Source organism: Trichosurus vulpecula, chromosome 3 (genome assembly GCF_011100635.1).
Source record: "Trichosurus vulpecula isolate mTriVul1 chromosome 3, mTriVul1.pri, whole genome shotgun sequence".
Taxonomy (NCBI): domain Eukaryota; kingdom Metazoa; phylum Chordata; class Mammalia; order Diprotodontia; family Phalangeridae; genus Trichosurus; species Trichosurus vulpecula.
Genome location: NC_050575.1, coordinates 101,209,601 through 101,231,734, shown reverse-complemented (window position 1 = coordinate 101,231,734; position 22,134 = coordinate 101,209,601). Strand labels below are relative to the sequence as shown.

General features: G+C 50.5%; 1 protein-coding gene across 1 annotated transcript in view; it reads right to left on the bottom strand.

Annotated features, from left to right (window-relative positions):
• The window catches only part of MYH7B (myosin heavy chain 7B), a 44,631-nt gene that overhangs the window by 2,228 nt on the left and 20,269 nt on the right, over positions 1–22,134 (bottom strand). Inside the window, exons 15-37 of the mRNA XM_036749620.1 lie at positions 21,787–21,957; positions 20,102–20,281; positions 19,666–19,804; positions 19,487–19,563; positions 18,739–18,826; positions 18,378–18,495; positions 16,745–16,868; positions 16,194–16,330; positions 15,839–16,094; positions 12,490–12,732; positions 9,840–10,016; positions 9,532–9,677; positions 7,656–7,746; positions 7,081–7,470; positions 6,339–6,465; positions 6,129–6,247; positions 5,828–6,024; positions 4,083–4,432; positions 3,686–3,810; positions 3,451–3,566; positions 1,941–2,133; positions 1,492–1,695; positions 733–858 (exon numbers count right to left, since the gene is read on the bottom strand). Coding sequence (XP_036605515.1) covers positions 733–858; positions 1,492–1,695; positions 1,941–2,133; positions 3,451–3,566; positions 3,686–3,810; positions 4,083–4,432; positions 5,828–6,024; positions 6,129–6,247; positions 6,339–6,465; positions 7,081–7,470; positions 7,656–7,746; positions 9,532–9,677; positions 9,840–10,016; positions 12,490–12,732; positions 15,839–16,094; positions 16,194–16,330; positions 16,745–16,868; positions 18,378–18,495; positions 18,739–18,826; positions 19,487–19,563; positions 19,666–19,804; positions 20,102–20,281; positions 21,787–21,957 — 3,894 coding nt within the window. The remainder of the gene's footprint in view (positions 1–732; positions 859–1,491; positions 1,696–1,940; positions 2,134–3,450; positions 3,567–3,685; positions 3,811–4,082; positions 4,433–5,827; positions 6,025–6,128; positions 6,248–6,338; positions 6,466–7,080; positions 7,471–7,655; positions 7,747–9,531; positions 9,678–9,839; positions 10,017–12,489; positions 12,733–15,838; positions 16,095–16,193; positions 16,331–16,744; positions 16,869–18,377; positions 18,496–18,738; positions 18,827–19,486; positions 19,564–19,665; positions 19,805–20,101; positions 20,282–21,786; positions 21,958–22,134) is intronic.

The following is a 22,134-nucleotide window of genomic DNA, read 5'->3' as shown; positions in this document are numbered from 1 at the left end:
CCTCAGGAAGCCCTTCCCCATCCCCTCCTCATGCTAATCCTTTCCCTCAGTTGATTATCTGAGATTTAAACTGTACATAGCTTGTTTGTACATAGGCGGTTTGCATGTCGTCTCCTCCATAAGACTGTGAGCCCCTTGAGGGCAGGGACTGCCTTCTGCCTTTGTATCTCCAGAGATGAGCACAGTGCCTGGTACATGGCAGGCACTTAATAAATGTTTATTGACTGACTGTCCCTGCCCCCTTCTGAGGGTCATTCCCCACCTCCCTCTTGGATGGGGGTAACCTAGTATCAAGAGAATTGGATTTAGTCAGAAAGTCTGGGTTCCAATTCTAGTCCCGTCACTATGACCTCGAGCAACTTAACTTCTCAAGGCCTCACTTTCTGCTAAAAGAAGGGGTTGAGCTAGATCTCTAAGCTGCCCTCTAACTCTAGAGACTGATTCTGATTTAAAGTCAGAAGACCTGGGTTCAGATCCTGGTTCTGTCATTTTAATACCAATGTGACCTTGGGCATCACTTCAATCTCTCAGGACCTCACTTCCCTCATGAGCAAAATGTGGGGATCCCTTCGAGCTGAAAGGCTATAATCTATCATCCTGCTGGAAAGTCCTTCCTTCTGTCCTGAAGCCTTCCTGTTCTAGTCGCAGCCCGGTTCTTCAGTTCTGAGGTGGACCAAGCTGGTCCCCCTCCCCAGGACTGGGCCCAGCCCAGTCCAGCCTCTGGACCCTCACATCAGTGATGGCTTTCTTGGCCTTCTCCTCAGCCTCACGACTTTCCTGCACGGCCTCTTCCACCTCACCACTCAGTTGTGACACGTCAGCCTCTAATTTCTTCTTCTGGCTGACAAGGCCTGTGTTCTGGGAGCGTATGTGGGTTGAGGTGGGGGGCAGGGCGGAGAGATGGAGAGAGAGAGAGAAGAGAGGAGAGAGAGTGAGTCAGAGTCAGATGTAGGTTGGGTCCCCTCTAAGGCAGGGGTCCTTAATCTTTTGTGTCATGGACCCCTTTGACAGGCTGGTGAAGCCTATGGATCCCTTCTTAGAGGAATATTTATAAATGCATAAAATAAAATACATAGGATTACAAAGGAAACCAATTCTATTGAAGTACAGTTATCAAAACAGTGTGAAAAAAATGAAACCCAAGTTCACAGGTGAAGAACCCCTGCTAAGGAGAGTACTGAGTGCCCTGGGCAGGCCCTCAGCAGAAAGGACTCATGGGGCCTCTGAAGAATGGGGTCTCAAGGGTCTCCAGGTCCTGTGTTCCTGTGCGTAGTGTCTGGCAGGTCCCACTTTGGGGCCAAGGCCTGCTATGACCTATTCTCACTATGTCCTGTGTCTCATGTTAATATATTTTAAATATGCATACAAATATAGAAATTATAATTAGTAAATATAGAAATTATGTCAACAAATATAGAAATTATAGTAGTGATTATTTGTGCAAATATTTATTGAGTACTATGCACAGCCCTGGTTGCTGCCCCTGCTCACCTGGGAGTGCAGTAAGTTAATCCTCTCCGTGGCCTCAAGCAGCTCCTGCTCAGCGAGTCTCCGGGCTCTCTCCCCTTGCTCCAGCACTGCCCGGAGCTCCTCCAGCTCTGCCAGAAGCAGCCCATTCCTTCGTTCCAAGGCCTGGGCCTGTTCCCGCAGCTCCCCAGCCATGCGCTGTGCCTCATCCTGGGCCACCTGGGCATCCTGGAGAGGTGGGGATGGGAGGAGTGGGGAGGCAGAGACCAGCTCACCCAGCCCCAGTCTGAACTCATGCTTCCTGATACTTGTCCACAGCTCCTTGTATACCCCATTGCTCCCTGAATTCCCCTGTGGCTCCCTAGCTTTGCCCCAAGGCACTGCCCCCCCTTTCCCCTGCCAAGCTCAGCTCCCTGGTGTGCCCTTAGGGTGTCTTCCCATTGCTTCTCCTCCCACCTCAGCCACAGTCTCACCTTGAGCTGGCCTTGCAGCAGGCGAGTCGCTGCATGGGCCTCACTGGCCTGGCGGGTGGCATGACCCAGCTGCAGCTCCAGCTCATTCAAGTCCCCCTCCATCTTCTTTTTAAGCCTCAGCGCCTCATTCCGTGCCCGGCCCTCAGCATCCAGAGAAGCCTGCAGTGACTCTACTGTGCGCTGGTGATTCCGTCTGGAGTGGGGGGGGGGTGGGTAGGATTAGTGCCAAGGGCCTCCTGCCTAAATGACTTCCAGGGTCTTAGCCCCAGAGTCTCCTCTACTACCCACTAGCTCCTGCCACCTCAGGTGCCACTTCCTAGCCCTTCTTCTCTCTTCTTACTGCCACTGATCACTGCTTCCATCCAATCAGGAGCTATGCTCAAATGGAAGGAGCTGCCTGGAGTGAACTCCCCATCATGGAAGTATTTCAAAAAAAAGCTAGATGGCCCCTTGTCTGGGATGTTGTAGGGATGACTCAGGTTCCAGTAGGGCCGGGACTAGGTTGCACTTTGAGGTCTCTTCCACCTCGGAGATGCTACAACCATAGAAGATTTTCATGTTCCAATAAAAGTTCTCTGCGGTGTTCAGCCAGATAGTCCTCTCTGTGAAACCCCTCTGGGAGGGAGAAATCTTTTGGAAGCCTGGCTCCCTCCGAAAGACACTGCATCCTGGCTACCCTCTTCCAGTGCTGAATGTTCCTTCTCACTTGCCCCTCAACACAGAGGGGAGAGGGGGAAGAGGAAGAAGAGGAGGGGGAGGAGGAGGGAGGAGAGGAAGAGAAGAAGAAGGAGGTGAAAGAGGAGGAAGAAGAGAAGGAGGGAGGGGAGAGGAGGAGGAAAAGAAGGAAAAGGAGAAGGAGAAAAGAGGAGAAGGAAGCAGAGGGGGAAAGAAGGAGAAGGAAGAGGAGGAGGAGAAAGCGGAGGAAGAAGAGGAAGAGGAGGAGGAGGCAGTTTGCTCCTTGGTCCTCATTGCCACTTCTAGACCATCCTTTGCCACCATCGCTCAGCAGCCTCTTCTCTAAAGTTCATTTCATCCATCTAGGTCACCTGGTGCTTCATAGCCTCTTACCTGCCCTCCTGCTTTTCAGTCTTTTTACACCTCATTCCCTTCGCCCCAATCCCCTGTAGTGACACTGGCCTCCGTCTTATTTGCACAAGACACTCCAACACCAGATTCTGAGCATTTTCACTGGCATCCCTCATTCCTGGAATTCTCTCCCTGATCCCCCATAATAAAAATGTTTATTGACTGGTGAACTATTTTAGATTCTTGTTACAATCATACTAGCTTCACACACACACATGCACATGCTCGTGCACACACACACACACACACACTCACACACTAATGTATGGAGGTTTAGGAGTACAAAGGAAGAGTTTTCTACCTCCTCAAGAGAAGCCCAGACCTAGGATCGGCTTTCTAAGGGTGAAGGGCCTAAAGTCACTTGAAGGGCTCACTCAGTGTCAGGGGGAGCATAGGCTGAGTGGGGCATCTCTGGCCTTCCCACCTGAGGTTCTCACTCTCCTCATTCTTCTCCGCCAGCTTCCGGTCCATGTCTGCCTTCACCTGGGACAGTTCCAGCTGGCTTCTCAGAGTCTTTGTCTCCTCCAGCTCCAAGGCCCCCTGGAAGTCAGTGACAAGGAGTCAGCAGGTGTCCAGGTGGTCAGTGTCCTGGCAGTCAGTGTGAGGAAGTTAGTTTGGGAGGGTCAGTATCTGGAGACCAGTGAGAGGAATGCTCTGACCTCGGCTTCCTCCAGTGCGGCCTGGAGCTCACTCTTTTCTCCCTCTAGTGCCTTCTTTACTTTCTCCAGCTCTTGTAAATTCTTCCCACTCAGGCTGATCTGGTCAGTGAGGTCACTGATTTCCTCTGGGGAGGATAGGAAAGTGTTGTGAGGCCTGATCTCTGGGGATGCCCCTAACATAAGAAGACCCCCATCAATCCCATTGTGACTCCCCTAGATGCCTACAGATGTCAGGATGACCCCAACCCTCCAAAATGACCCCATGACCTGGAATGATCTTTGACCCCAGTGATCTATGATCTTAAGGGCTTCCACATTAACCCAGAAGCTGCTGACACCCAGAATGACCTTCTGCCCCGAGATGCTGCTCACAGGGTAGGTGGGCAGAGAGTCATACCCTGGAGGTGCTTATTCTCCCTCTTGAGGGTCTCCAAGGCCTCGAGCACCTCCTCATGGCTGTGCCGGAGCCTGAAGAGCTCAGAGCCGAGGCTTCGTGCCTCCCTCTGCGCAGCCTCTAGCTCCCGCTGAGTCTCCTCCTCCTGGCGCCTCCGCTCCTCCAGTGCCCGCTCCAGAAGGCGTTGCTTCTTGTCCAGGGCAGCTGCAGCAGAGGTGGACCGCTCCAGCTCCAGGCTCACGTCATCCACCTCAGTCTGCAGCCGTAGCTTTGCCTTCTCCAGGGATGAGCACCTCGCATGGGCCGCCTCTGCAACCTCCTCGGCCTCCTGCAGCCGAGCTGCCAACTTCTTCCTGAGGCCATGGGGAGAGTCATGGGATCATGGCCAAGGGTTCATAAGGTCAGAGGGTCAGGAACATGGGGTCACAAGACAGAAGCATGGCCAAGGGTTCACAAGGTCAGAGGGTCAGGAACATGGGGTCACAAGACAGAAGCATGGCCAAGGGTTCACTAGGCCAGAGGGTCAGGAACATGGGGTCACAAGACAGAAGCATGGCCAAGGGTTCACTAGGCCAGAGGGTCAGGAACATGGGGTCACAAGACAGAAGCATGGCCAAGGGTTCACAAGGTCAGAGGGTCAGGAACATGGGGTCACAAGACAGAAGCATGGCCAAGGGTTCACTAGGCCAGAGGGTCAGGAACATGGGGTCACAAGACAGAAGCATGGCCAAGGGTTCACAAGGTCAGAGGGTCAGGAACATGGGGTCACAAGACAGAAGCATGGCCAAGGGTTCAGAAGGTCAGAGGGTCAGGAACATGGGGTCACAAGACAGAAGCATGGCCAAGGGTTCACAAGGTCAGAGGGTCAGGAACATGGGGTCACAAGACAGAAGCATGGCCAAGGGTTCACTAGGTCGGAGGGTCAGGAACATGGGGTCACAGGGCAGGATCATGGCCAAGGGTTCACAAGGTCAGAGGGTCAGGAACATGGGGTCACAAGACAGAAGCATGGCCAAGGGTTCGCTAGGTCGGAGGGTCAGGAACATGGGGTCACAAGACAGAAGCATGGCCAAGGGTTCACTAGGCTGGAGGGTCAGGAACATGGGGTCACAGGGCAGGATCATGGCCAAATGTTCATGATGTCAGGAACATGGTGGTCACAGGGTCCTAGACACAGAAGTGATCATAGGGTCACAGACCTAGAGCTGAAAGGGACCTCAGATCTGCACTCCATTACTCTGACTTCAGTCATCGCTCTTTCCACTGACCATGTGAACATGGGGTGAGCTGGTCAGAGACGGGGCCAAATGAGGCCAAGGGGAATAAGGGAATAAGCATTTATCCAGCACCTACTATGTGCCAGGCACCATGCTAAGCACTTCTTACAAATATTATCTCATCGGATCCTCACAACAACCCCTGGAGGTAGGTCCTGCTGTCATCCCCATGTTACAGATGTGGAAACTAAGGCAGGCAAAGGACCTGCTCAGGATCACACAGCTAGTGTCTGAGGCCGTATCTGAACTCAAGTCTTCCCCACTCCAGGCCCAGCACTCTATCCATTGGGCCACCTGGGGGAAGGGAGTGGAACAATCACATATGGGTCAGAGCATGCCACCAGTTCCCGGCCAGGGGTTCCCAGGAACATGGGGGATGAAAGTTACAGACAAGACAGTGATGGGGTCCTAGGTAGGAGTCTCAGACCCTGCAGGCAGGCAGGCAGTGGGGCCTGGCTTGGGGCTCCTTACTTGGCCTCCTCCAGCTCCTCGGTCCTCTGGATAGCATCAGCCTCATACTTGCTCCTCCACTGGGCAACCTCGGCATTGGCCTTGGACAGGAGCCGCTGCAACTCCGCCTGGGCCTCGGCCTCCTCCTCGTGCTGCTCCCTTAGGAGCTCACAGTCGTGGCGAGACGCCTGAATGGTGTGGGCCAGCGCGCTCTTTGCCTGTGTGGAGAGGACAGAGAATGAGGGGTGTCGGGAGCCAGGCAGCCCTTCCCTTTCTTAACTGCCCAGGTCCATCCTCCCCGAGCCTCTGGGTCCCCTGGGACCTTGGTCTCCTCCTCCAGCTGCCGCCGCAGCTCCTCCAGACTCTGGGTCACTGATATCTTCCCGCGGCTCAGCTGACTGATCAGAGACTCCTTCTCCTCCAGCAGGCGGCTCAGTTCCCCTGGAGGTGGGGGACAAGGCATCAGCGAGAGGAGCTCCATCCCCCTTCCCCTGCCCCAGGATCCTTCCCATCCTGCTCACGGGGACCTCACCATTCTCGGTCTGCAGCCTCCCACGCTGGGCAGTCACGTCTGCCAGTTGCCTCTGCAGCTCGTCAACCTTGATCTTGGCTTCGCTCAGATGGTCCTCGGATGCCCGGCAGAGCTTCTCTGCGTTGGTCTGGTTTGGGGAAGGGGTATCACAGTGGGACATCAGAAGGTCAAAAGTTGGAAGAGAGGTGGTGGGGGTCCCGGGGAGTGGAAACAAAGGTTGGTAAGTCAGGCATCATTAGAGTTTGGGGTCAAAGGCTTTAGAGCTGTGGATCTGAGGACAGGAGCAGAGGGTAAAGGGAAGTCATGGATCCATAGTCTGATCAAGGATCAGGGTTTGGAATTCAAGGGTCATCCTTAGGTCAGGAGGCAAAAGACACCTTAGTGGTATGGGGCCTGGAGTCAGGAAGATCTGAGTTCAAATCTTGCCTCAGACATACATAACCCCTGTTTGCCTCAGTTTCCTCATCTGTAAAATGGAGATAATCATAGCTCCAACCTCCCAGGGTTGTTGCGTGAATTAAACGAGATAATACTTGTCAAGTGCTTAGCCCAGTGCCTGACTCATAGTAAGTGTTTTATAAATGTTAGCTATTATGCAGAGGAGGAGGAGGAGGCATGTTGAGATGAGGGTAGGGTGCAGGGTCATCAGAAGTTGTCTGGGTTGGGTCAGCCAGGGTCCTAAGCCTGAAGGTGAGGTCAGGGATGGGTGAATTGGATCAGTGGTCAAGCATCCCGAATCTACCTTGCCCCGGGTCAGGGCCTCCACGTTGGCACTGAGGTCATCCACCTCCATCCTGAGCTCGCTCTTCTCCTTCTCCAGCTTCTGCCTGGCCCTCTGGAGACTGTCGATGTGCTCCCCCAGCTCAGCCGCGCTGTCCGCCTGCCTCCGGCGCAGGGCTGCCACGTTGGCCTCGTGCCTCAGGGTGGCTTCCTCCAGCTCCCGCCGCAGCCGGCCAAGCTCTGCCTCCAGTTTCCGACTGCCCTCACGCTGCCCGGCCGATGCCCCTCCCGCCTCCTCCAGCCGCTCGCTCAGCTCCTCCAGCTCTTGGGCACTCTCTGCCCGCTGTTTCTCCACCCGAGCCCGGGCCGCCCGCTCTGCCTCCAGCTCTTCCTCCAGCTCCTCTCCACGGGACTGGGGAGGGGGGCCAGGTAAGGTGTGAAGATGCCGGGGTTGCCAAAGGGATTCCCACCCCCACCCCTTGGTGGCACAGGGGAGCATTTAACGCTGCCCAAGCCAGTCAGCCAGGCTGGAACCTCACGCTTGCTGACCGCTGGACCCCATCGGGAGGAAGGGGTGAGGGTGCGAAGGAAAGGCACCTGTAGTTCTTTGATCTTTTTCTGCATCTGGGCTCCCAGCACCTGTTCATCCTCAATTCGAGAGTTCAGCTGGCTCATCTCAAAGTCCTTCCTGCAGTGGATAAGAGATGGCTATGGGTGATGTGATGAGAGGGCAAGAGCAACCAGCCTGCAGTCCAGTCTCAGACAGGGCCAAGGAGCCGTGAATGAATGAGACAGGGAGGTGGGTTTGGGTTCAATGAAAGAAAAAACTTCTTAGCAATCAGAGATGTCTAGAAGTGGAATGGACTTCAAGGCAGGTGGTGAGCTCATCATCGGAGGTCTTCAAGCAGAGACTGGATGACTGTTTGTCAGGGATTGTAGAGGGCATCTCTGGTCAGGTACAAGTTGGCCTAGATGGGCTCTGTGGGCCCTTCTAACCCCAACTTCTTGGGATTCTGTTCTGACACAGAGAAACCATAAGAGTTAGAGCCCTCTGAGCTTATTCACTCTATAGAAGAGGAAGCTGCGGGTTGGAGAAGGAAAAGAGTGGTGTTCAAGGTGACACAAGCAGTGAGGCGCTGGGCCAGAAACGGACCCCAAGGCCTCCAGCTCCAAATCCGGAGTTTTGTGCCACTATACCCATTTGGCACCTTTGTCCCTGATTCTATGTGCAGGACACTATGCTAGGTGCTGGGCAAATAAGGGTGAAAATGTACCAGCCCCCCTGCCCTCAAGGAGCTTACAGTTGAAATACTTCAAAAGCCCTGTGATTTCATCAGTCTGGGAACTCCCTCCATCCAGTTTCTTGAATTGACATGGCCACAATATTCCTCACCTGATGGCCAGCCTTTTGATAATGCACCTCTGAATTTAGCTAGGCTGGCCACTGAAGGACAGGCCCAAGGTCTATCATTATGCCCATCCTTGAATAGCACCAACCTCTCAGGGCTGTGGTGAGGTTCAAATGAGATAATATTTGTCACAGTGTCTAGAACGTGGTAGGTGCTTAATAAAGACTTGTTCTTCCTTCCCTCCTTCATTTCTCTCCTCTTCTTCCTTCCCTTCTTCCCTCTCTCCCTCTCACCCTTCCTTCCTTCCTTCCTTCCTTCCTTCCTTACTTTCTGTCTTCCTGCCTTCCTTCCTTCCTTCCTATAGTACTTTAAGACCCAGCTCAAGCCACCATCTTCTAAATGAAGACTTTCCTGATCCCCCCCAATTGCTAGCATGCTCTGTCGCTACCTTGTATTTAACTGCTTTGCATGTATTTATATTTATTAGCTTTCTGTCTATGCTGTTTGCATTTTTGTATGTACTTGTCTTCTCTATAAGAATGTAACCTCCTTGTGACTGGGGATCATTGCATTCTTTGCACTTATATCCTCGGCACCAGCACCTGGCACATAGTAGGAGCTTAATAAGGTCTTATTGACTGATCGATTGTTCCTTCTCCTGTCCCTCGGAATCATGCCAGGTTTATAAAATGTTAATTACCAAAGGTCCATACTTTCTACTATAAACTCAAAAACCCATCTCAGATGCTTCCCTGTGCCTTACTTCTCCCACTTCTGTCTCCCCAGACCCTAGGCCTTACCCACTGAGTCCTGAAGTGTGCAGAAGGCTGAATAGTCTCCAGAGCAAATTTAGATCTTTGCACATCAATGGTATGGTTTGGAGTTGGAGGCACCAGCCCTGAGAGTCTCTGATATTTTATGAGCCTGACCTGGCCTCCGCCATCCCTGCCTTGGAGTGCACCTGGCCCTGAGCTATCTGGTCCACAGTTGCCTTGAGGGCATATAAGAGCCCATTTTATCCAAACTCTCTTATTTTACAGATAAGGAAACTGAGGCCCAGAGAGAGGAGAAATGATGCCCCAGACCACCAGCTTCTACCCTCTATCACTATACACTAGACCCACTTTTTGAGCTTCTCCTCCAGCTGCCGCCGGTCCCGCTCTCCATCTGCCACTGACTCCTGGGTGAGCTTCAGGTCCCCCTCTAGCTTCCTCTTGGCCCGTTCCACATCCAGGCGTAGTTTCTTCTCCTGCTCTAGGGAGCTTTCCAGCTGTGGAAGGCAGGAGTACAAGCTCAGGCTTTCTCAGTTCTTTCCTCTCCCAGCCCCAGGGCTGCCCATCCTCTCCCATCCCTGCCTGGGGCCCTGTCTGGGGCCCAGTCCAGGGCCCAGATGGCTTCCTCCTCCTGCACACACCTGCCAGGTCACACTTACATCATCCACCTGCTGCTCCAGCTTGACCTTGGCTTTGCTCAGAGTGTTGACCTTGTCCTCCTCAGTCTGCAAGTCATCCAGCCCTTGCTGGTGGGCTTCCTGCAGAGCCTTCTTCTCCTTTGTCAGCCTGACAATTGTTTCATCCCGCCCAGCCATCTCTTCCACCAAGGTCTTCACCTGAACCAGGAGAAGTGATGAGATGACAGGTGGAAGAAGACATGGGAGCTGGAGGGGAGATGGTTCTCCTTCCCTCCATTTCAATCTTAGGTCTTCATCCCCAAGTCTTGGGTCAGAGCTGGAGGGAAACTTAGAAGTCATCTTGTCCAAATCCCTAATTTTTTTCTTTTTTTAAAAATTGTTTTATTATTTAACATTTTTAAATTTTCAACATTGATTTCCACAAGAATTTGAGTTACAAACTTTCTTCCCATTTCTACCCTCCTCCTGCCCATGACATATATTCTGATTGTCCCTTTCCCCAGTCTGGCCTCCCTTCTATCACCCTACTCCCCACCCCATCCCCTTTTCCCACACTTTCTTGTAGGGCAAGATAGATTTCTTTACCCCATTGCTTGTATATCTTATTTCCCAGTTGCATGTAAAAGCAACTTTTTTCTGAGCATTTGTTTTTAGAACTTTGAGTTCCAAATTCTCTCCCTTCTTCCCTCCCCACCCACCCTCCTTGAGAAGGCAAGCAATTCAACATAGGCCACACATGTATCATTCTGCAAAACACTTCCATAATAGTCATGTTGTGAAAGACTAACTATATTTCCCTCCAACCTATACTGTCCCCCTTTATTCAATTTTCTCCCTTGACCCTGGCCCTTTAAAACTGTTTGCTTTTGATTACCTCCTCCCCTGCAAATCCCTTATTTTATGGATAAGAAAATTGAGACCTAGAGAGAGGAAGTCACTTGCCCAAGATCACACAACAGTAAAGAAGCAGGACTGGGATTTGAACCTAGAACCTAGACTTTAAGTCAAGTTAAAACTCTTCCCATGATGCCATGCTTTTCTTCAAAGGGCTCATATTTCTCAATGTCTTGGTGAGGGGAGGAAAGGGCATAGCAGGAGAATTAGAGCCCATGGGACAGCCCCCAGGACATCTATGTTCCCATGGTGCCAAGTTCCCATATCTGCTGGCACCAACCCTTCCACAAATAGTAAAATGGAGGTTGGTGAGATGGTGTGCTTTAGTGGAAAGGGTGCTAGACCAGCAATTGAGAGACCTGAGGCCAAATTCTGGTTCTGCCATTTTCTAACTATGTGACTTCACTGAAGGCCTCTGAGCTTCAGTTTCCTTATCCACGAAATGGAGCTAATCACAGAGGAATTGGGAGGAAAGTACCATATGAACTTCGATGGGCTACCTCGCTCTGAGCCATTGATGATCTTGAACTGGTCTTTGTGGCAATGAACAGAGCGTTTAGTGGAGTAAGTGTTCTCAGTGAAGGGGGAAGACCATGGAGGAATGAAGCTGAGAGGCTTGGGTTTTTCTCCCTGTATGTCTTTACCGTGGCATGGGGGTAAGAACTAGGTGTGTGTGTTGGTCACGGCTCAGGTCTACGTAATGGCATGAATTGGGAGTTAGCAACGATGGGTGCCACGTTGAGAATGTGTTCTCAGACATTGACAGCGTTGCCTGCCAGAGCAGTACCGGCTGAGATGACCCCCTGACCTCCCATCCTCGGAGAACAGGGCCCAGTAGCACTGAGTGTCTTAACGGTGTTTCTCTAATTCTCATTTTCCAAGGATTCCCGCATTGACCTAGATCAGAGCTGTCCAACCTTAGGTTTTTATTGAAACAATAGACAATATATTTTGATTTGCCATTTTAGTGAGAGCTCTGCGGTTTACTAAAGCATTTATATAAATTTCTATGCTTGTAGGCAGGCTGCATAAATCACAGGGCTGCATGCGACCCGTGGGCATTTTGGACAGCCCTGACCTAGATCATTGACCTAGGTTTAGAAGGGAACTTGGGAGTTACCCAAACCTCTCATTTTACAGGAGGGAAAACTGAGGTGCAAAGAGGTTAAGTCACATATGTAGCCCAGGCAATATTCAGTCAGTTAGCCAACAAGCATTTATTAAGTGCATACTGTGTTAAGTGTTAAAGATACAAAAAAGGGCAAAGAAGTGTTCACAGTCTGATAGAGGAGACAACACACAAACTCTGTCTGTACAAGATATATACAGGCCAGATGACTCCAAGTTCAGTAGTCTTTCCAGACTTCTCACCTTCTAGATCCCAAGCCCTTTACCCCATTCCTTGACACAAAGCCCCGCTTTTCCCCCCCAGATCTCTGCTTCAGGCCTTCCCGGTGTTCTGGGTTCCTGCTTGTTTCCCAGCCCTTCCTTGTTTTAGGCTTCACCCTGGTGCCTTTCCCAATCATCTGCTCTAGTCCTGTCCAGTCCCAATTCTTTGCTATTTTCTGAGCCTTCTCTTTGCATTTCCCTCTGAGCTGGTTTTTCTTTCCCTGGTTCTCTGCTCTGGTCCAATCCAGCCCTCATTCTAGGTCTTCCCTCAGATCTAAGCACCAGCTCCTCTGGTTCTCCTGCGCCCAGTGTCTTGCTCTGGGCTCTGGACCCAGTTCTAATCCTGTGCGGTGGCTCTCCCTCATCCCACCCCTCACCACACACGAACCTTATTCTCTGTGGCATGCTTCTCCTTCTCCACCTTGGCCAGAGTCAGCTCCAGATCATCGATGTCCTTCTTGAGCTCGGTGCACTCATCCTCCAGGTGTCGTTTCCTCGCCGTAAGATCTGAGTTCGTCTCCTCTTCATCCTCCAGCCGCTCACTCAGCTCCTTCACTTTGGCCTCCAGCTGTACCTTGGACTTGATCAGAAGGTCACAGCGCTCCTCTGCATCCGCCAGGTTGTCCTGCTCCTGGAAGGAAAGGGGACAGACAGCAGGGATCGGCACCCCAGGCCCAGGGGCAGAGCAGGACCCAGAGACATGAAGCTGGGACTGAAAGGGGACAGGCTGCAGGCAGGTGAAAATGCAGATGGGTCTTATTCATTGGTTCATTCATTCATTCATTCACTAATTCATTCCCAAACATTTACGGAGTACCTATTGGGGTGTTTAGCCTGGAGAAGAAAACATTTAGGGAGAAATTTGATCACATATCTGAAAGGGAAGAGGAAGGGCATGAGCATTTATTAAGAGCCAGCTATGTGCCAGGCACTTACAAACATTGCCTCATTTGAAACTCAAAACATATCTGGGAATTATTATCCCCATTTCACTGAGGCAGACAGAGGTGAAAGAAAGACTTGTCCAGAGTCACAAAGCTAGTAAGTGTCTGAGGTCACATTTGAACTCAGGTCTTCCTGACTCCAGGCCCAGCACTCCATTCATTGTGCCAACAAACTGCCTGTAAAGGTCATTATATGGAAGAGAGGAGCTTTGCTCCATTCGGTTCAAAGGCTAAAACTAAGGTGAGACAGACAGACAGACAGACAGAGAGACAGAGAGACAGAGACAGAGAGACAGAGAGACAGAGACAGAGAGATAGAGAGAGACAGAGACTGACAGACAGACAGAGAGTTACAGAGGCCAAATTCAACTCAATATAAGAAATTTTAAAAAATAGAGCTATCCAAAAGTGAAATGTGCAGTGATGCAGTGAACAAGGTAGGTAGTGATCTCCCTGTTACTGGAGGTGTTCAACTAAAGTCTAAATGGCCACTTGCTGGGGATATTGTGGAGAGGACTGGACTAGAGACCACTGAGGCTCCTCTTCCAGCTCTCAGACTCTGCATTTCTTTTAGCTTGGGGAACAAAGATAAATAAGTCAAGATGACTCATAAAATACTAGGCCTTAAAGATACTGACTTCATATAACTTAGTTTAGTAAGAGGGAGAAGTGGGTACATCTGAATACAATTCAGTTCAGCTGGGGGCATTTGCTAAGAGACCTGTCTGAAAGACATGTTGTGAGATGACCTAAAGGATCATAAAATATCAGAGCTGGAGGGAACTTTGGAGGCAATCTAGGCCAACCTCTAGAGGAAACTGAGTCACAGAGAGACGACACGTGAAGCTGGGTTATAGATTTAGGCCTGGAAGGTACCTTGAAAGTCATCTAATGCAGAAGGGTCAAACATGTGGCCACAACACTCCTGAGTGCTGCTGAATCAGACTGAAGTATAATTCAGAAATATTTTTTAACAGTAAATAGAAATATAATAGAACATAAATACCATTAATATGTGGTTTTCAAAGTCAATATGTACCTTTAGGGATCCTTATTACGATTTAGTGGCCCTTGTTTCTATTTGAGTTGGACTCCAGTGAGCCAGGCTAATCCTCTTGCTTTATAGATGAGGACAGAGGACCAGAAAGGGGAAGGGACTTTCACACGTTCACAAAGGTAGTAATTACATTAATTACTACTTTTTCCCACAATATCACATTGTACCAGTTGTGATACAAGCTTAGCATTCAAGGAAGGCTTTTCTTCCTTTCTCCCTTCCTTCCTTCCTTCCTTCCTTCCTTCCTTCCTTCCTTCCTTCCATCCATTGATTCCCTTAATTCCATTAATTACTAATGAGATCATGATTCAAGCCTGGGTTTCACTGATTCTGAATCCAGCCCACTTTCTGATGCACTGTGACACATACCCAATAAGACCTTCAGGGGAAATTCCATAAAAGGAGGTGGTATTTGATCTGGGCATTGAAGGATGGGTAGGCTTTTTAATAAGGCAGTGGGGAAGGCAAGACAGAAGGAGGTGATGGAGAGCAGGTATTCCACATTGGGACAACCACATAAGCAAACAGGTGGAGGCAGGAAGGTACAGGCCTATGAAGGGGACATTAGGTAGATCCATTGGAATAAAGGGGCAGGATGTGTGGGGAAGTGGGAAGAAATGAGTCTAACCAGGGGTGTGCCACATCGCTGGCCTGACATAAATGTCTGCTGAATGAATTAAATGAAATGGAAGGAAGGAGGATAGGGAAAGGAGAAGGAAGGAAGGAAAGAAGAAGGACAAGAGGGAGGGCAGGAAGGAGGGAAGAAGGGAAGGAAGGAGAGAAGGAAGGAAAGAAGAAAGGAGAAAAGGAAAGATGGATGTAGGAAAGAAAGAGATGAAGGAAGGAAAGAAAAAGGAAGGATGGAAGGAAGGAAGAAGGGTAAGAGGGAGGGAAGGAAGGAGAGAAGAAGGGAAGGAAGGAGAGAAGGAAGGAAAGAAGAAAGGAGGGAAGGAAAGATGGATGGAGGGAAGAAAGAGAGGAAGGAAGGAAGGAAAAAAGGAAGAAGGAAAGAAGAAAGGAGGGAAGGAAGGAAGAAGGGTAAGACAGAAGGAAGGAAGGAGAGAAGGAAGGAAAGAAGAAAGGAGGGAAGGAAAGATGGATAGAGGGAAGAAAGAGAGGAAGGAAGGAAAAGAGGAAGGAAGGAAAGAGAGAAGAAAGGAGGGAAGGAAAGATGCATGGAAGGGAGAAAGAGAGGAAGGAAGGAAGGAAGGAAGAAGAGCCTTCCTTGAATGCTAGGCTTGTATCATGACTGGGAGAATATGATATTGTGGAAAAAACAGGTTTAGGGTCAGGAGGCCTGATTTTAAATCTCAGTTCTATTACTTACTACTCATATGGCCTTGGAAAAACTGCTTGTCTTCCCTGTTTCCTCATCCACAAAATGAAGAACCTGACCTGAATCCTTCACAGGGGACCTCTAAGATCCCTACCAGTTCTAAATCCTATCATTTGAGTCTGAGTCTTAGCTCCAATACTTACTAGTTATATTGACCCTAGGCAAGTTACTTTCTGCCTGTTTCTTCCTCTCTAAACTGAGCATCACCATCCTTGTTCTCCCTGTCTCATGGGGCTAATGTGAGGAGAGCATTTTTGCAGACTTTGACGCCTCCTGTCTAAATGTGGGTGGATCCACTGGTGTCTACTGGGGATGCCAGAAGGGCTGGTGCTCTAACTGCTGCTCCCGAGGGCCCAGCCTCCCCCCAACCCAAGCCCAGCCTCTCCCTGCCAGGGCTCACAGCCTGCAGCTGCAGGGACAGGTCGTTCTTCTCCTGGGCAATGCTGATGTGCTTCTCCTCCAGCTCCTGTCTCTTGGCCTCGGCCTCGGCCAGGGAGCTGCGCAGCCCCCGGAGCTCAGCCCGCAGGGCCCCCAGCTCCTCCTCCGCCTGCACTGAGCGCAGCAGCGGCTTCATCTTGAAGAAGAGCTTCATCCAGGACCAGTTCTTCACAGCCGCAAAAGCCCGGATATTGCACTGAATGGTGTAGAGGGCATCCCTGGAGATGGGGAGTGAGGGTCAGGGGGCAGAAAGAGCCAGGGGGAAGTCTCCAGCCCCCTGCCCCACCATGGGCAGGACACCCCTGGACTCCTCATACCGTCCCCCTCTCATGTGCTGGTGTTCAATGCGCATGAGGTGTCCCCGGATCCTCGCCTGCAGCAAGGTCAGGATCTTGGCCAGCCGCTCATCCCGAAGATCCTCCAGCACGGCCAGCAGCCCTGACTTAAAGAACACCTGCAAGGAAAAGATGGGCTTTCCTTGACCCTGTCTGACCCCTGACCGCCCCTTCCACCCCATTCCCAGTGTGAGCCCTCAGCCATAGGACTTTGGGCGAGTCATGTGCCCTCCCCAAGTTCTCAGTGTCTACGTGTATAACATGAGGGGGGTGAACTGGATGACCTTGAGATCATTTCAAGTTCTAGACCTGTGATCCTATGAACCCGTGTGTCTGGTAACCTCGGAGTGACCCTGACCTTGATATAACCCCCCTTGGTATCTCCCTGACCTCAATGGGACTTCTGATCCTTTTGAACCACTCCTAAACTCAGTGGGACCCACATGCGCGATTCCCAACGTCAGAGTGACCCTTGACCCCTGACACTTGACAGTGTGTCCCCCCCCTCATCTTGGTGTGACACCCCCCCTCACCTTGGTGTGACCAAACTTGTACTGTGTGTGGTCAATGTCCAGTGAGCCAAGGAGCTTCTCAGTGGCCTTCCTGCTATCCACAAAGGTGTCATCTGGGACGGCGCTGGGATTCAGGATGCGATATCTGGAGAGATTGTGAGAATGAAGGGGTGGCAGGTGGGTCCCTGGAAGTGAGCAGGGGATACATGGGGGAGGGGGTCAGGGACCAGGTATCATGAGGTCAAGGGGAAGAGCCATGTGTGGCCCAGACTTAGGGCTTAAACTAGAAGAGGTCAAGGTAAAGGCGGGTAGAAGGGCAACAGAGGACACTGAGTCATGGGAAGAAATTGCTTTATATCTTGATTTTAGAACCTGGTTCTATCCTGTTAAGAAGCCTTTTTTAAAAAGGTTAATTCCTTTGATTGGGAATAGATGGTCCGACATGGTCACTATGTTGGTTGATTTGATGTTAAACTGTTGGACTACGTTGGAGTGATTTGTTTTCTTTTTATTAAGTTTTTGTTACAAAGGATGGTTTACTAGTGGGGGGGGAGGGGAGGGATATATTTGGAAATGTGTGTGATATAACCAAAAAAGGCATCATTAAAAATAATATTTAAAAAAGTTAACTCCTTTGGAATGTTCCTAGCATCTGTTTCATCTTTGTGATACCCAACCATAAGATAACAACAGATTTTAGATCTGGAAGAGTCCATAGAAGCCACCGAGTCTAACCCCCTCATTTTACAGATAAGGAAATTGTGTCACAGAGAAGTTTAGTGACTTGTCCGAGATAACACAGCTAATAAGTATCTTAGGACAAGATTTGAACCCAGGTCTTTCTGATTTGAATTCCAAATCCCTATCTGCTATCTAGTATGATGTTGCTTCTTAGCTCCTCCAGTCAAGCTTCCTCCTGCCTAAACATAACAGCCTCTTAAATGACATTCTTCCCTTTCTATAAGGCACAACTCTGAGCATCTCCCTCCTCTTGCTCAAAAACCTCCACTGGCTTCCTATCACCACTAGAGAATAAAATTCCAAACTCCTCATCCTGGCATTCAAGGCCTTCTATGATCTGGTCCCAATCTTCTCCGCTACAAACAGGCTAGGTTTCCCCAAATACTTGATTCCCAGCTCTGACCCTTGGCTCATACATTTCCCCTTCCTAGAACGCCCTCTTTGCCTCCTCTTGTAATCATTTTCATCCTTCAGGACCCATCTTGGAGCAGCCAGGTGGCTCAGTGAGTAGAGCACTGGCCCTGGAGTCAGGAAGATCTGAGTTCAAATTTGACCTCAGACACTTGACACATTTACTAGCAGTGTGACCTTGGGCAAGTCACTTAACCCCAATTGCCCTGCCTTCCCCCGGGCAAAAAAAAAAAGACCCTTCTGTCCATCTTTCTCCAAGCAGCCAACCATTCTTCTAAGTCCTCATAGACCTGACTGACAGGCCTCAAGCATGCAAAATCTTGTCTGATTATTTAACTTTACATATGCATTATGTGGATTTTGTTTTCCCAGCAAGATTCTTGGATTTCATAAGGGCAGGGCTTGCAGCTTTGTCCCTATGTGGCCATTTACTACCGAGGAAGAAATGGAGGAGAACCTATAGCACTGTCACATTGTCACAGGGAGCAGGGGAGTCACGGACCGCTGTCGGAAATCCATGTAAAGCAGGCGGTTGGGGAAACCCTGGCGGCAGATGCGGATTCCTTCTAGAACTCCATTGCAGCGTAGCTGGTGTAGCACCAAGAAGGCATCCATCACTCCTGGGATGGGGATCAGGGGGTAGAGGTCAATGGAGACTAGATCTCAGCCCAACCTCCAGAAAACCCAGCAAAGACAAGTGGGGACAGGCAGAGATCTCTGAGGTTGTGTGCAATATATCAGGGAGCGGGGAAGGGGAAGGGATGATGATATCAGGTGAGGTCGCCCAGTCCCAGGTTTCTCTGCCTAATACCCTCCGGACACCAGAATTCCCCAAATCCCCAAGTGCACAGTCAGGTGCCTACCTGGTGTCTTGCTCTCATTAGGGACGATGCAGCGGACAAAGTGTGGCTGGGTGGCCCGTAGGTTGGTCATCAGTTTATTGAGGTTTTCCTGGACAGGAGAGGAGGCAGTGAGTGGGGGATAAAATGAGAGGGAGCCCCTGGCATCCCCTCTCAGCTGATTGCCCCTCTCACCTCCCAGTATTCCTGGTCATGTCCCAAACCCCTGGCTTTGGGGTTCCTTATGTCTGTTTCATGGCCTCCCCATCCCCTATGGAGTTTCCACATTCCTCAGCTTTCCCTGTGCCTTCATGAGTCTCTCTTACTTCCAGAGACCCTCTATGCCTGAGCTGGCCTGCTTCTTGGTTCATGAGATTAAGAGTAGGCAAGGGCCTTAGAGATGATATAGGCAATGCCCTCCGCATTTTACAAATGAGGACACCAAGGCCCAGAGACAGCAAAGGACTTGTTGCCCAAGGTCACACAGCTGAATATCTTTCTACATGCCCCAGGGCTCCAGTGACCCTTTGGTATTCTCCACTGGTGACTCCCATGGCCAATCCTTCCAAGCCCCCAACCCCAATCCCCATCTGCCACCAGCTTGGTCCCAGATGTGTGGGGCTGGGAAACTGTATAGACTTGTTGTGATGTTCACGTAGAGAAGAATTAAACATCACTGCAAGTCTTAACAGCTGCCCACCCAGAGATGCAGGGGACTGGCTGAGGAGAGGGGTTAGTGCCCAGGGGAGCAGGGAAGGCATTGCCCCCTCACCTTGTGCACCTGGGACACCGTCTGAAACGATGCCGCCTTCTTCCGCTTTTCCTTCACCCCAGATTTGGGGCCCTCAGCTGGTGGAGACAAGGACACGGGTCACATGGAAGGGACAGCTCCCCATTGCACCCTTCATCCCTGGATCCCCCCACCCTAGGCTACGGGGTGGGGGGACTGACCTGAAGCAGTGGTAGAAGCTGAGTAGCTCTCATAGAGTGAAGCCAACAGTTTGTTCTGGGATTTCTGGAAGACAGGGACGACAGTCTCATTCAGTGGGTCCTTGTTCTTCTCCAGCCATCCCACGATGCTATAGGGTACCTGAAGTAGAAAGAGCCAGGAGCAGGGGTGGGATCAGGCCTTCAGTATGCAATGGTAAGCACCTCCCATGTACATGATACTGTGGTCAATGCTGGAGATACAAATGACAAAAGTAAAACAGCCCTATATTCTTATATTCTATTGGATGGAAGGTTGAGATAAGGGTAAAGGATATGAATAGGGTTAGGGTCAGGGTTGGGATCAGGGTCAGGGTGTCAGAGGTCAGAGTTGGGATTAAGGTTAAGGTTAAGGAAAGTTAAAGAAGGTTGGGGGCCAGGGGCCAGGACTGGTACACACCACCCCAGCGTAGTGCACAATCTCAAAATGTGCTTCATATTTGCGCTTCTTATCTGGCCGCGGCTTCTGGAAATTGGGTGATTTCCCAGCATGGTTGTCATAGAGCTTGGCCCGGAAGCTCACATCAGAGGCCTTAGGGAACATGCACTCCTCCTCCAAGATGGACAGGATGCCCATTGGCTGCAGAGTCAGAGCGGGAGGCAGGTCAGTGGGCACACATGCATGCAACACACCAGAACATCTGAAGTCCTTCGCTATCTGGCCCCTTCCTCACTTTCTGGTCTTTTTATACCTTACTCTTCTTCATATACCCTACAATCCATCTATACCAGTCTCCTGCTATTCCTCAGGGGACATTCCATTTCCCAACTCCCTAAATATGAAGTGGTCACCCCAATGCCTGGATGCTCACCCTCCTCCCCTCTGACACCTGGTTTCCTGCAAGGCTCAGCTCCAATCTCACCTGTGGCCAGAGGCCTTCCCAGCCAACCCCCATGGGGCCCCTTCTTTCTGAGATTACCTTTCATTCATGCTTTATATATCTTGTCTGTGTATGTGTGTGTATGTATTATATATATATACATATATATATATATGTATGTATATGTATAGTTATTTTCAAGTCATATACCCCATTAGAATGTGAGCTTCTTGAAGGGAGGGACTATGTTTTTCCTCTTCTTTGTATCCCCAGTGCTTAGCACAGTACCTAACACATAGTAAGCACTTAACTGACTGACTCTCTCTCTCTCTCTCTCTCTCTCTCTCCCTCTCTTCTCTCATCTCCCTTCTCTCTCTCTCTGCCTCTCTCCTCTCTCTCTGCCTCTCTCCTCTCTGTCTGTCTCCCTCTCCCCTCTGTTTTCCCTGTCTCTGTTTCTCCTCTCTGTCTCTTTCCTCTCTCTCTCTCTCTCTCACACACACACACACACACACACACACACACACACACACTGATAAGATAATCAGAAGAGTCCTGGATATGGAGGCAGGAGACCTGGGTTGTTCTACTCTCAACTCCGCCGATAACTCATTATATAAACTGGGTAAGCCTCTAAATTTCTCTGGGCCTCACTTTCCTCATGTGTATAATGGAATTATTAATAGAGTCATTCATGAAGAGCGAATGAGAAGACTTACACCAATATTGGACGCCATGCCGTGGAGGACCTGATAATTTTATCTCCAGAATGTCTATTCCTGCTCTCCTGGTTGGTGAGGAGCCATCTATATCAGGCCTGGCTAAGTTACACTTAATTTACTCCCTGGCTATCTATCTCCTTTCCAGCTGCCTTGCTGCCCCAATCAGAGGCCGGGTTCCAAACCAAAACACCCCTCCCTGGCTGCTGCTCCCAGCTCTTGAAGATAGCTATCATCCCCACAGGGAACACTGAGTCAACATCAGCCTGGAAGACCCGGGATTGAGCCCCTCCTTTGGCCTACCTAATTTATGGTGACCCTGGACAAGCTATTTAAGCTCTCAGTGCCCCTAGGGGACTCTCTAAGACAAGCTGATGAAGCTGGAGGACCAATGCCACTGGTGGATGGAGTTTCCTCCTTGGGAGTTAATGACACGGAGGAAGTCACTTGTCATGACCCCCTGCCCAGATCTTCACTACCATGGCTCTCCCCAGCATTCTCAAGGGAACACTTGGGCCCCCTTCCCTTCCTGAAAGCGCAGAGCCCACCTTCTCAATGAGGTCGATGCAGGGCTGTAGGTCAAGGCCAAAGTCAATGAACACCCACTCGATGCCCTCCCGGCGATATTCCTCTTGCTCCAACACAAACATGTGCTGGTTAAAGAACTGCTGAAGCTTCTCGTTGGTAAAATTGATGCACAGCTGTTCAAAGGAGTTAAACTGCAGATGGGACATGGAAGAGGAATGTATTAGGTACTCCCTATGGGCAAGGCAGCTAGGTGGCACAATGGAGACAGCTGGGCCTGGAGTCAGGAAGACCTGAGTTCAAATCCAGCCTCAGACACTTACTAGCAGCGTGACCTTGGGCAATTCACTGGACCTCTGTTTGCCTAGGAT